Below are 13111 nucleotides of genomic sequence, written 5' to 3' on the forward strand. Positions count from 1 at the left end.
GGGCTGGAGAGCCACGGAGGAGCTAAGGGGGTGCAGAACAATACAACCTCCGAGTGTTTCAGCACCAAAGTGCCAGCAGCGGCGCTCCCTCAGCAGCTCAGTCCCACCTACCTGAGCCTATGCGAGCCCGGGACATGGTGGGCGAATCGAGCTTGTGAGCCGGCACCGTCAGGTAGTTGTTCATCTGGAATCGGAGCACAGGGACCGTCTCCATTGGAGTGGCAAAGGTAAATGGGGAAGGGGAGGCAGGGAATTGACCCCAGGCCACAGGGATGAGCAAGAAGCAGCAGCGGGATGCAGAGGACACGTGCACGCATCCTCCCAGCCGTGCTGCAAGGACTTGCTCAGAGCCTGGGGCGATCAGAGGAGCCCCAAGGCGTGGGGTCACCCACTGTCATCTCAACTTCATCCCCCTCCCCATGCAGGACACCGATGCCCTTCCCAGGTTGGGAAGCCCTCCTCGGCCCCCCCGTCCTCCCCAGCAAGCGGCAGCATCCCTGCTCCAGCGTCCCCTTGACACCTTCTGTTCCAGCTGCCGGGCCTTCTGCCTCCGCAAGAGCATCTGGTTCCAGGCTTCCTCGTAGGGGTCGGCCACAAGCGTGTGCCGGTTGTAGGATCGCAACTGGGAAAAGGCCCCAAGGAGACAGGTTAAAAAAAACACATGGAAAGGCAAAGGAAGGTCACGGCACCCGTTTCCCTTGGAGATGGATGAAACAACCACCAGTGGGCAGAGCATGTCCAGGCAAGCCGGTGGCTCGTCCCTTGTGTGCTACCATGGGATGCCTGATCTGGACCCACTTAGCCCAGCGAGGGTTTAAATGCTGGGCTAAGCCACCGACCGAGGCAGCCTCCCCCTCCGCACTATTCCAGCACCATCCCAGGAGGAAAAGCCTCCTGGGGAGGGAGAGCCAGACCAGGAATATGAGGGGCAGGAAGACAGGGACACCAGGGATGAAAGGCCCAGCTGGCTGCTGGTGGCAAGTGGTCCTGGCCACCCCCAGGGAAGCAAAGGGCGTGTGCACAGTGCCAGGGGACACCTTACCCTCTGCCTGGTTTTCTGCAGGTTGTTGCGAAGGATTTTCCGGATCTCCTCCTCCTTATCCTTGGACAGGGCTGGAAGGATGCGCTCCACAGGAAGGGTCTTGGGGTTGATGTTCCTGCGTAGACAGACAGGATTCAGAGTGACATTGTGGCGGCCACGGCAGGCCCCAATGTCTGCTTGACCTTCGGCCACTAGCAGGGAGCGCTCAGCCTATGCCAGGGGCCTGTGGAAGGCACAAGGTGGCCAGGGCCGGGGAACTCACTGGATGGAGACGGTGGAGACAGCAGAGGGGATCTTGCCTATGCCCCCACTCTCCACCAGCTCGATTGCCTGCTTCATCTCCATCTTGTGATAGAAAGCGATGAGCTGGGGCTCCTTGGACCGCTCCCCAGCAATCAGGCACTTCTTCACATACTTCTTGTTGAAACGATTCAGCCTTCCCGAGGACATGGGAAAAGAAGGAGCAGCGACACATCAGACCTCCCCCTGTCCCGGCATCCACTCCCCGCTCCTCATTGCTGGCCCAGGCCAGTGGAAGATGGTTTGGTTCCCACCAGCATGGGTCAGACCAGGCTTCCCTGACTCCCTCCTGAGCCAGGCAGCCTCCAAAACACCCAGCAGCTGCTCACACCTACAACGGATGGTCCCGAGCTCCTGCAGGGACCGGCCACTGGCAGTTCCCACACTGCTGTGGGCACGTTGTAGGTGGTGTGGCAAAGGGGTGCAGCCCTGCAGCCCCACTTACACCCAACTCAGGGCCGTAATTTATCAAGGGGAGTCTGTGTGTGTGTATCACAGCCCAGGGAAAAATCCAGCACAGGGCTGGAAAACCTGCCAGGTGGCGATTCAAACCCTTCCCCATCTCGCCCATGGATCCCCTGAGTCACCAAAGCTCCGCACTCACTTGTCCTTCCAGTGGTGATGCCCATAGTGACCACAGATATCCTCAATCCCTGTCAGAAGGTGATCCAAGAACTGGAAGGGAAGGTCCAAGGCATAAGCAGCTCACAAGGCTGTTGCCCACCCTCTCCCCACCCTGACACCCAGGCTGACACAGGGGTGAGGGCACTCAGGGGGTGCAAACTCAGGGCTGTGGGTCCAGGATGGGCCTCAGGAGGGCAGCACGGTCCTACGCAACCGGGCTGCTGCTCTACCAGGCACAGGGGAGGTCTGGGTCGGAGCGGGCACTGGACGACACAGATGGGGGAGAGCCCTCGCTCCGTCCCCCCTTACCTTGGGCACTGATTTAGGGGCAGCTCCCACTCTGTAAACCCGCCTGGTTACAGCGGTGGAGGTGGCAGAAGCAGAGAGAGAAGAGGGCTAAGGTGGCGAAGAGAAGCGCGTGGGAAGAGCCAGCCGGGCGCAGTGGGTTACCTGCGTGTGGATTTCTTCGTTGATGGAGCGCTTTGTCTCTTGCTTCTTCTTCACGGCCAGCAGGTCCACTAAGGGCCGGATGGTCATGCCCTAAGGAATGAGGAGGGTGGGTTAGACCTCTCCCCAAGGCACACCGGTGGGAGCAGGATGGGTTCAGCACAGCCGAACCACGGGGCTTCGCATTGCCGGTGTCACTTGGCAGTCTCAAGAGCTTTTGGAGAAGGGGGACAGTGACAAGGTCAGGGATGGAGGCTGGGGACGTGCTCCTCACTCTCCGCACACACGTGCAGCTCACTGAATAACCCCCTTTCCCTCTGAAACCACACCGTGACCACCTGCGTGCCACCAACCTGCACGAAAACTGTGAAGAAGATGACCGTGATGATGGCTGTGAGGAACATGTCCCTCATGCCGAAATGCTTATAGTCCAGGAGGTAACAGAGGGAGAAGGCGATGGCTCCCCGCAGGCCCCCGTACGCGATGATGAACTGGTCCTTTGGTGTCAGCTTCACAATTCGGAACTTGTTGATGAACCAGGTGAGGACCAGGACGCCTGGGGGAGTGGGGCAGGGCCTCATGTGAGCAGATGGTGAAGGATGCCCTCCAGTCCCAAAGAGACACCCCCCCCCGCCCCGCTCCTGGCAGCCCAGCTTGCAGCACAGTGCAGTGTCACCCCCTCAGGGCCATGGGTGCAGGTGGATGCTGTCCTGCTCGCTCATCCCAACACCCCTCATGAGCTTCAACCCCACGTCTACCACAACCATGGCCTTAACCCCAACTTCCCACAAAGCCAACCACCAGCAAGGCTGATGCCCACGGTGGAGCAGTGCCAACCAGTCAACACCAGTCTCCCCAGCAAGGCAAACTGGGGTCTCGTGGCCCTGAGAGTTGCCCATCACCCAGGACCATCCCCAAGGACTTTGCCACCACACTGACACCTCACCTAAAACCCTTGCAATGAGGCAGAAGAGGAGCGTGCTGATGACAAAGGTCCAGTTCCAGTAGTGGTGGCCAGCCACGGTGGAGACACCCAGGAAGATGAAGATGAGGGTTTCGCTCACGCTGCTCCACATCTTGAGGAAATACTTGATGGTCGTGTGGGACTTGTGGGAGATGTTGGCTTCCACATACGGCCGCATGACCACTCCAGAGGCGATAAGCCTAGGGGCAAGGTGGGGGCACTCAGCAGCAATGGGGACATGGGGACAGCCCCAACCCCTGGCCCTGCAGCAGTGTTTTGTGCTCTTATACTAAACCCCAGAGCAGGACAGGGCTTGCAAGACATAAGCAATTATTCAAGGCCTCCAGAGAAGGCAACACTAGGTTTCTCCTTCCCCTTGGCAGGGCAGGAGTAAGCATCGGAGGCAGGCAGCACAAAACCATGTCATCTTGAGTGCCCAGCAGGCCCTGCCTGCTACTGTGTGCCCAGGAGAATGGGCAATGGGCTGCCAGTGCCCCGGGATCTGTGGGACAACTAAGAGAGTCGCTTCCCTCATCTGTCTCCCTGCATATCCCAGCCCAAACACACCTCTGACCCTCACTGGGCAGGTACTGGCCATGCTGGGACAGCCAGAGGGCTGTGGTTACACCAGACTAAATCCTCCAAACGGTCCTGGGGGCAGGAGGGCATCTCATCCCACCCATGCCCAACTCACGCCATAATGCCAGAGAGGTGGAAGAGCTCAGCAGAGAGATACGCCATGTAGCTGTAGAGGAAGACGAAGAGGGGTTCGATGACTCGGATGTGGGAGGTGAAGCGGGATGTGAAGGCAGCGATCACCCCATAAATGACACCCACGAAGACACCGCCCAGCGATACCACGAAGAAGCTGAGGAAGCCGAGGATGATATCGATAATGGTCACCTGCTCGAAGTTGGCAAACTCCTCAAAGAGGTGGTAGAGGACCTGGGAGGGAGAAGGGAGAGGGTGGTTCAAACAGCCCCGCTGGCAAGAGACAGCCTCATCTCAGAGGAGACCTGCATAGGGACCTTCCTTGGGAGAGCAACAGCAAAGGGAGCCAGGCAGGGACCCAGCATGGCACACCTGAGATGAAGTGTGCCAGTGCTTGGTGACCCTGAGCTGGGTCCTGTGCTTGACCAAGTCTCATGCCAAAAAAAGCTGGTGGTGCATTGCTGTAAAATGCAGACCCGTAGCGACCACCTCCCCATCCTCTGTGGCTCACAGTGACATGGTGCCATCAGAGATGTGTCTGGGAGAGCGCTGCTCTCCAACACAGCCCCAACCGCTGTCCTAGGAGGGGGCTTCGGTCAAGGTCTGAACCAGCCAGAGACTGTTTCTGTTTCCCAACGAGCAGGTCAGGACAGATCCACGCTGGGGGACACCTGACAGCCGCATGGAGAGAAAAGCCAACATCTGCCCTGGTCAGCACAGAGCACAGCCCAAACCCTTAACGCAGCTTTGTAGCTAAGAGGGCAACCTTGCAGAAGGAGCCCACCCTGGGCTGCATCGCCTTCTCCCACACCCAGACACATTTCCTGGAGAGATTTTAAAGCAGAAGCTGATGCAGGTGTGTCAGGATGGGAAACGGGCTTTAGGGCATCCTGCAGGGATGGCAGTGCTTGCGAGCAGTGGGCAGGTGAGGTGCCAGCTCCAGCCTGCCAGGGCTGGGTCCTGGGACACAGGCAGGGACAGATGTGACAGCAGAAGGCAAAAGCATTCCCCAGGGATGGGAGCAGGGACACAGACCCTGCAGGCAGCCCCTCTGGTCAAAAGCGGGGAGAAGTGCCTGGGAAAAGCCCTGTGGTGCGACAGCACGTTCATCGTCACCAGGAACCTCGTCAGCAGCATGCTGAGCAGCCAGCTCCGAAGTGGACAGCTGGGATATGGGAGAAGAGCCAGGAAAAAGCAGTGGGTTAGAAGTAAATTTAGAGGTCAGCTCTGCAGAGAGGAGGACGCCACGCTGACGGCCAAGCCAGCACCTGGACACAGACGTCCTTTGGAAATGGCATGACCCCAGAGCAGGTGGCCTGGCCCCCGAACCTCCCCAAAGTCCCTGCAAAGCTGCTGCTCAAAGATTGGGGCTGAGGGGTGACCCAGGCGGGATGCCAGCCTGGCCGCAGCCCCCGCAGCTCCTCTTTTGCCATGGCTGGCCACGTCCTGCCCTCCCACCTCCTCAGTGCTGCAGCTGGGGGACAGCAAGGAAGACTACATAAGAAAGGAGACAGGAGGGAGCAGCTGCTACATGGCAGTGCTGCCTGACCCAGCGCCAGCCCCTCCACGCTCCCGCTCACTTCCCCTGGCAGGACAGGCATGAGCACGGCAGCAGGCAGCAATTTCACCCAGCAGAGCAGATTCCCAGGAGACCAAGGCACTGGGCACAGTCCTGCTCTTCACTGAGAGGCAGCAGCTGGCTGGGCACATGCTCTCAGTCTCCTCAAACCACCAAGTAAAATGCTTCGCCTTAACCCACCTCTGCGGTGTTTTAGGCTGCTATATTTAGCTTTGCACCTGCAAAAGGTTAGAAGCAAGCAGAGCTGCCGCAGCTCAGCTGGCAGGAGGCACCTGGCAGCTTGCAATGACCCAGTCTATGGTTCTGCCCACAGGGCTTGACTGATAGCTGCCAATCCTGGTGCCACCACCCAGAGATGCTCCACCAAAGCGAACCCCATGCCTTTGGCCAACCCCCCTCATCCACTTACGACCGTGACGGCGTCATTCAGCAGGGACTCCCCGAAGACCAAGATGTGGAGCAGCTCGTTGATGTGGATCTCCTCAAAGACGGCCAGCACGGCCACCGGGTCCACAGCCGAGATGATGCTGCCAAAAAGCAGGTTGGCCAGGAGGCCAATGTGGTTCAGGCCGGGGCCGCCGAGCTGGCACACAGCATACATCAGGCCACCCAAGAAGAAGGCATTCCAGAGCGTCCCCACCACGGCGAAGATGAGGATGGTGCCCAGGTTCTCAGTGAATTGGCGCAAGGGGAGGAAATAGCCGGCATCCAAGATGATGGGTGGGAGGAGGAAGAGGAAGAAGATGTCCGACTTGAGAATGGGGGGCTTTTCACCCACCCCTTTGATGAGCCCCCCAACCAAAAGGCCCACCACGATGAGCAGGCAGCTCTCAGGAACGATGTTGGACACCGAAGGGATCACGTGGAAGCCTGGAGAGGAGGAGGAGAGAGCAAGACACATGTTAGCTACATGAATGGAGGATGCTCTCTGCAGGAGGACACCCCTGTGGGAGCCAGGGACCAGTTCCCAGCCCTCACTGCACTCTTCAGGATCATTTACTTTTTGCATGCCTCAGTTTCCCCTTCTAACTCCCTTCTTCCCCATGGCCCCAAGCTGTAAAGTGGAAACTGCAGCTTCACCAGACCCACGTACCCTGGCATTGCTTGATCTCAGGCCAGAAAATAACAGCGAGTCCCAGTTCAACAGGCAGCAGCCACCCTCTGGGCATCCCGGGGTCTCTCGGGGACCCCCAGGCCCCCACGACAGCCGTCTGCGGCACAGGCAGTACTCAAAACACAAGCTGTCGCTGGCTCCAGCTCTTCCCATCGCAGCTACTAATCCTGAGCGCACGTAGGCACTGGCATTTACCTCCCGTCAGACAGCAGTCTGCCCACCCAGGAGCCGTTACACCCAGCGTGCCAGGCTCTGGCAGGAGGCAGCAGCACAGTGCCCGTCCCTGGGTGTCCCTGACACAGGGGACAGGGAGGGAAGCTGATGCTCGGTGGGTTTGAGGATGCAATTGGAGCAGCTCCTTATTGCCCCTCCTGCAGCTTCAGGAACAAGCTGGGAGGTTTTATACGACAAGTTGCAGCAACACAACTGCCTGCTCCTGGGCACGGAGCAGGGACAGGACATATCCTCATGGTGCAGGGCTATTCCTTGGGGTGCAAGGTAAGAGGGAACTCGTTTTCCCCTTTTAAATCCCAGCACGACCCCAAATGCAGGTCTCCGAGCCAGCCGTGACCCGCTGGGATGACATCCACCACACACCCCACAGCCTGGCAATGCAGGCATCTGCCTGCGGGTCGGGCAGGTAGCACGAGGCCAACCAAAGCAGCACTTCAGCCAACACACCGATACCCACAGAAGGATTTTGGGTTCCCTGGATCCTCTCCCAGGCTTTATAATTATTATTTTGAAGTGAAGCACATTTGTTCCCTGGCAAGGGAAGCGGTTTAAAATAAGGAACCCTGCTTTGGCATCCCGTGTTCCTCCATTCCTTCCGGCTGGGCGGCTGTGCCATCTGCACATCGTTTCACAACAGATAAAAAAAACCCCCTCCCTAACGAGCCACCATCCCGCTGACGATCCAGAGCCGCTCTGCGTCGCGGCGAGCCCCCTCGCCCCCCCCCCGCCGAGCCTGCAGGGACCACATCTGCGCCGCGGTGCTGGCTCATCCCTCCTCCACCTGCGCAGCCGAGTGGGGAAGGTGCCGCATGAATCCGGCTCCAATGGGAAAAGCAGCCGCTTCCACAATCCCTCCCTAAGGACAGGCAGTGATTCAACTACCGGCCACGGCCATGTCCACGGACAGGTCCCCAAGGGCAGGATTAGACCTCAAATTGCTACCTGAGCTGCAGGCACTGCCTCCAGCATGGGCAAGCACAACACTGCAGAGGCTGGAGGATTCATCACACCCAAGGCTCCACGCAGGTCTGGCCGTGCCATTTTGGCAGTGCCCAGGTGGCTCCGATGGGTCTCGGGTGCTGGATCGATGTGGGAAGGAGTCTGGTTTCTACCTCGGCTTTGCTGCAGCAGCACCGATCTCTGAGCAAACTGCTCTGTGGCCTTTGGGTTCGGACATGAGGGGAAGCCGGGAGGAAACGGGAAGCATCCGAGCTTCCTCCCAGTGCTCTCCCAGTGTCTGGCCACCGGCATTCAGGGACCTCCTGGTCTGGATGCGGTTCCTGATTTACCCCCATGGGATTTTTCTTCTGTCTCTGATCGCCCCAGAGCCCACGTAAGTGCTGAGCACCCCAAGGCAGCCCGGGCAGGAGGTCCCCATCAGAGGGGAGGCGATAAACCCTTTTCCAAGCACAGCTCATGCAAACGCCAGGAACAACCGGCCCTTCCAGCACACCGGGCAATTGACCGTCTCAGCATACGCCAGCCTTGGCCAGAGTAAGGTTTAAAGCCACACAAGCAGCGAGAAGCCTGCAGCAAATCAGTTTTCGCTTGCTAAGTACGTTCAATCATGAATAAAACACAAACAGTAACAATTAAGCATCTCTCACTTCTTCCCCACAGGCCCCAGGATCCCATTAAACTGGAACATTCGCGTGCTGATGTGAATTCAATGTTTTAGAGCCTTTTTGTAGGGCCCTAAAAATACACTCACACGGGCTGCATGTTAATTATGCCTTTGATTTCGCTGAATCTCAGCCATTTTTTGCTCCCTGCTTTCTCCACTCAGTATTTTTAGAGCACTCGAAAGCTCATCGGTACCAATCTGTTGCTGGGATCCTGCTGGGATCCTGCTCCGAGTGCCAGGCCAGCATCCCGCTTCAGGGTGGGGGTGATTAATGGCAAGAAACACTCTCGCCGCAGGGGCGATGCCAGGCAGGGGTGAACTGGTCCGATCCCAGCTCTGCACCTGAATTTCTCTGCTGGAGGAAGAGGAAGGCTGCGGCGGGATGCTGGTCGATGAGAATGCCCAGCCACGGGCACAACCAGGGGCAGCAGGAAGGGGAATAAGTTTTGGTAATAGCCTTAATAATAACAATAATAAGCCTTAACAACCCCCCAGGCTCCTGTTCCCGGCTGCTTTAGTAAAAGGTTATTAGCACAGCAGGTAGCTGGGTTGCTCGCCTGCCCAGGTACCTACTGCTGCCACCAGCCTGTCCCCAAATGTGGTGGCCCTGCTGCAAACCGGGACTCATCTACTGCAGTGGGAGCTGCAAATCCTCTGCCGCCAGCACAAACCCGGGATGAGCCAGGAGGCAGGGGGGGCACAGCGAGACCCCCATTGTGCCTTCGTTTTCTTGCCGCAGCAGAAGGGCAGGAGCCAGCATCCGAGAGGTCTGCCTGGCTAGGAGGGCTGCGCCTGCTGCACGGGAAGCACTTCCCTAAGGAGCGAGGAACAGGAACGGAGAGGCAGTGCCTGCACCAGGCGTACGAGACTCCCGGCACGCCGCTGCCAGCACACCCTGAATAAACAAGTGATGCAGGAGCAGAGGGGATGAGGCAGCTGGTCTCCGGCGCATCCGCATCCGGAGGATGAGCAGGGATGCGCAGGAGTGGGCAGGCGAGTACATGGAACAGCTTTTCCCATGGAGAAGCACCCACTGGGTTTCAGCTGGTTTTCCTGAACCCCACCAGGAGGGAAGTCCCCTGAGACCCCATTTCCCTGAGAGCAACCTGCAATCCCCAAATTACCGGCATGGGGCACGCAGAGTCCCCCAAGTTTCTTTGGAAAACAAACTCCATGGGAGCAGTTCCCCTATCAACAGCATCAAACTATTAAAAGCAAGACCAGTTGAGTAAACATCAACGCCGAGAGCTTGAGCAAACAAGGAAAAGGAAATCCAAAAGTTAATAGTTCCTATTAAAATGGTTCCTCGCCCACATCACGCACCCCAGCTTGCATGTTCCCAGCAAGGCAAACAGAGGGATCGTTCTCTGCTGGTGGTCAGCTCTTCCTCGGGTTAGGGCAGAAAGGAGCTGGGGAGTGGCTTTCCAGTTTTAACCACATTCTAAGCACTTAAAAGACAGGAGGAAATCATCATCCTTCAAATTAAAATGATTTTGGCCAAGGAAAACTGTTGCAAGGCGATGCTCATGCTGCAGAAGTTTGCTCTGCAGCTTTTGAACATCAGTTGTCTTCATTTTGGTGTCAGCAGATTTGCACGGGGCCATTTCTACCCAAGAGCAGGCAATATCAGGAATTTTCCCCCACTAACTTCAGTGGTGGCAAGAACCACCAGTGTCTGCTGGATTGTGCAGCAAGGCAGATTATTTTTCCCCTAGGTGCATAAAGCAGGCTTGCATTTTGGAGGCTGTGGAAGCTGAACGAAGACACCTGAGCACGGCCCCAGCACAGCCAACCACCTTTGGTCTCCAGACTTTGCAAGGGCCAGTCCTTGCCCCAGCAAACGCAAGGACTCTGATTTCAGCTGCTGAAGGTTCATCCCCACCCTACCAAAGGGGAGCCGGGCTGCTTTTCCCAAGGCCCTGGTTGCTGGCAGATGCAGTGCCATGTAAATATTTACTCCCAACCAAACAGCTTGGGAGAGACTCTGACCTACGTGTGGCTTTTTCCTTCCTCGGCTGTATCTGGGTTACCGCAGCCCCAGTGCACGGGTCGGATGCTGTGCCTGGCGTTATATAAGCTCCATCCAGCAGCGTCTGCTCCTTCCTTGCCTAATGACTCAAACCCCACCATATCTGATCTGCTTCCATCCTCAGCCTGGGCAGGAAGAGCCTGAAGGGATATGGAGGGAAGGGACACAGAGGAAAGGGTGCCGGGCACCCAACCCAGACCCAGCATCACCACCCAAAGGGATCGCTGCTGTCAAAACGTGCCGGGTCCCACACGAGCACTTGCCTGAGGCGATGCTTCTTGCACGGCAGCTAAAGTAGAGGCAATCTCCATGCCCTGAGCTGCTCACAGCAATTTGAAAACCCTCTCACAAGACCAGAAGGGAATGATTTGCAGCTCTCAAACCAACAGCGGCTGTCAAGGGGGCTCTGGTGCTGGGAACCTACTGCAAAAGGGAGCAGGGAGCAAACCCCTTTGCTTAGCCCAGCCTCATCCCACAACAGAGAGCCCCAAGGACCAGAGGTGCTGTGTCCAACAGCACCTATAAGGTCCCCTCCCTCCCCACCTGATGGCATTTCCCCGTCCCACCCATGCAGGACTTCTCCCTTCGCATCACCCTGGCTGCTGCAATACAGCTCCACATGGCATGGGACCCAAGGTCAGGCTTAGTCGGACCTCTGGCAGTGCTCCCCTAATTTTAAAGACCTCTCTCAAAGCAGTGCGGAAAGAACATTTTAAGAACATTTTAATCAAACACTTCAGAAGAACACATATGATGAAAGAAAGGACGCAAAGCCTTCACGCACTTCCCTGCTCCAGGCCAGATCTGGGAGACATCTGTATCTCCCCCTCCGGCTCCCAGCGCGGGGACATTGCTGGAGTCGGAGCTGTAAGAGCCCCTGCAATCCCCACAGCCCTGAAAAACACTGGTGTTCAGAGGCAATAAATAGAAAATAAAATTTAAAAAATATTTTTATATCTATATAAATATATAGATATAAAAATATTTCTCTCTCTCTATATATAAATATATATATAATGCTGATGCTGGAGGCAGCCTGCACCACGAGACAGCGTGCCAGCCCTGGGGACTGTGGGGTTCCCCCTGGCCCCCAGAGCTGCCGTGCGCTCGTCCCCATGAGCCAGACCCACAGCTGGGATTGCCATCAGCCATCACATCCTCCTAGAGCTGCAAATTGAATTTGGCTGGGATTAACGTCCCCTCCTTTCATAGGAGGAAAAGAAACATGAAGGAGGAGGGAAGAAAACCCACTCGGTTGGTGTTTGAGTTGGAGCTGGATAAACAGGGGGAGAAAGGAGGGAAGGAAGCACACAGCATGGCTGGAAGGGCTCAGCACGTTCATGGTTAAGCGGGATGCTCCTGCGGCTTCACCCCGCTTCCCAAGCGCCCACGCATGGGGAGTGTTGCAGGAAAGCCAGGCTGCTTCCAGGAAGATGCCTAGTAGCTAACAGGAGGCACAAGAAATGAGAACGGTTACAAAAACACCCCATCCTCCCAGGCTTCAGAAGTTTATTAGAGCGGCTGCAGGCTCCAGCAGGCAGGCAGCAGCCCCGAGAGAAATTACACAATTATTAACCAGGGATTAGACAGCTCTTCCACCCCCTGGATGATTTTTTCTGAAAGGAGGTAGATGAGGGGTTAGTCTGGGTGAGGGGGTGGTGAAGCCCCCCCCCCCCAAGTGATGCTCGCTGCAGCCCCAGGGACCCATGGGTGCTTGTTTGGGCTGCAGGGTGGGACCGAGCGGCCGCGTGGCTTGGGTGCGGAGCGTGCTGCGGTGCTGGAAAAGCCCTGGGAGAAGGCACGGGGTCCGGGAAGGAGGCGGTGAGGGGGAGCAAGCATGCTCAGAAGAGCTGCCCTTCTGAAGGACACTGCAGAGAGCACCGGCTGAAGGAGACACACGTGTCTCAGCAGCACCAGTGCCCCTCCAAAGGCCACTTTAACCCTCCAGAATACCAGGCTGGCAGGGTCCGGGTGGGCCACACAGAGATACAACAGCCCTGTGTCATTAGCAAACCCATGGACCCGGTGACGAGGGATGCAGGCGGCTGAGGACATCTTCCCACGCTCTTGTGTGACACGGGGACCACGGAGAGCCCTGACATGTGGATGCTTTGCTGGATGAGCCACAAAGTCACTCATGTGTCATCAGCCAGGGGGACTAGTCATCTGCAAAGCCATTACCCAGCACTATGCCCTTCTTCTTTCTCTGCTTAGAAGAAATAGCGGGGCAGGGAGGAGAGTTGGGGCTGGGCTCCAGGGTCTGCAAAGCACAAAGATCACTCTGACCTGGTTTTCACGCTCTGTATTTTGGGGTGGTAGAGGGTCGAGGATGTGGGGCTAAGCCCCAAGCAGGGTTAAAGCCCTGTGAGGATGGCAATGCAGGAACCGAATGTTTTGCAACCGGCTCCCAGGGGAAAACCTGTCTCAGGTTCCCAGATTTTGG

At 57.2% G+C, this 13111-nt stretch overlaps 1 protein-coding gene across 1 annotated transcript in view; it reads right to left on the reverse strand.

Moving 5' to 3' along the window:
* SLC9A1 (solute carrier family 9 member A1) overlaps nucleotides 1-13111 on the reverse strand; it is a 31320-nt gene that overhangs the window by 2584 nt on the left and 15625 nt on the right. Inside the window, exons 2-11 of the mRNA XM_069803241.1 lie at nucleotides 6077-6537; nucleotides 4072-4322; nucleotides 3360-3577; nucleotides 2767-2969; nucleotides 2417-2506; nucleotides 1947-2017; nucleotides 1305-1478; nucleotides 1043-1157; nucleotides 521-622; nucleotides 112-184 (exon numbers count right to left, since the gene is read on the reverse strand). Coding sequence (XP_069659342.1) covers nucleotides 112-184; nucleotides 521-622; nucleotides 1043-1157; nucleotides 1305-1478; nucleotides 1947-2017; nucleotides 2417-2506; nucleotides 2767-2969; nucleotides 3360-3577; nucleotides 4072-4322; nucleotides 6077-6537 — 1758 coding nt within the window. The remainder of the gene's footprint in view (nucleotides 1-111; nucleotides 185-520; nucleotides 623-1042; nucleotides 1158-1304; nucleotides 1479-1946; nucleotides 2018-2416; nucleotides 2507-2766; nucleotides 2970-3359; nucleotides 3578-4071; nucleotides 4323-6076; nucleotides 6538-13111) is intronic.

Source organism: Haliaeetus albicilla, chromosome 16 (assembly GCF_947461875.1).
Source record: "Haliaeetus albicilla chromosome 16, bHalAlb1.1, whole genome shotgun sequence".
Taxonomy (NCBI): Eukaryota; Metazoa; Chordata; class Aves; order Accipitriformes; family Accipitridae; genus Haliaeetus; species Haliaeetus albicilla.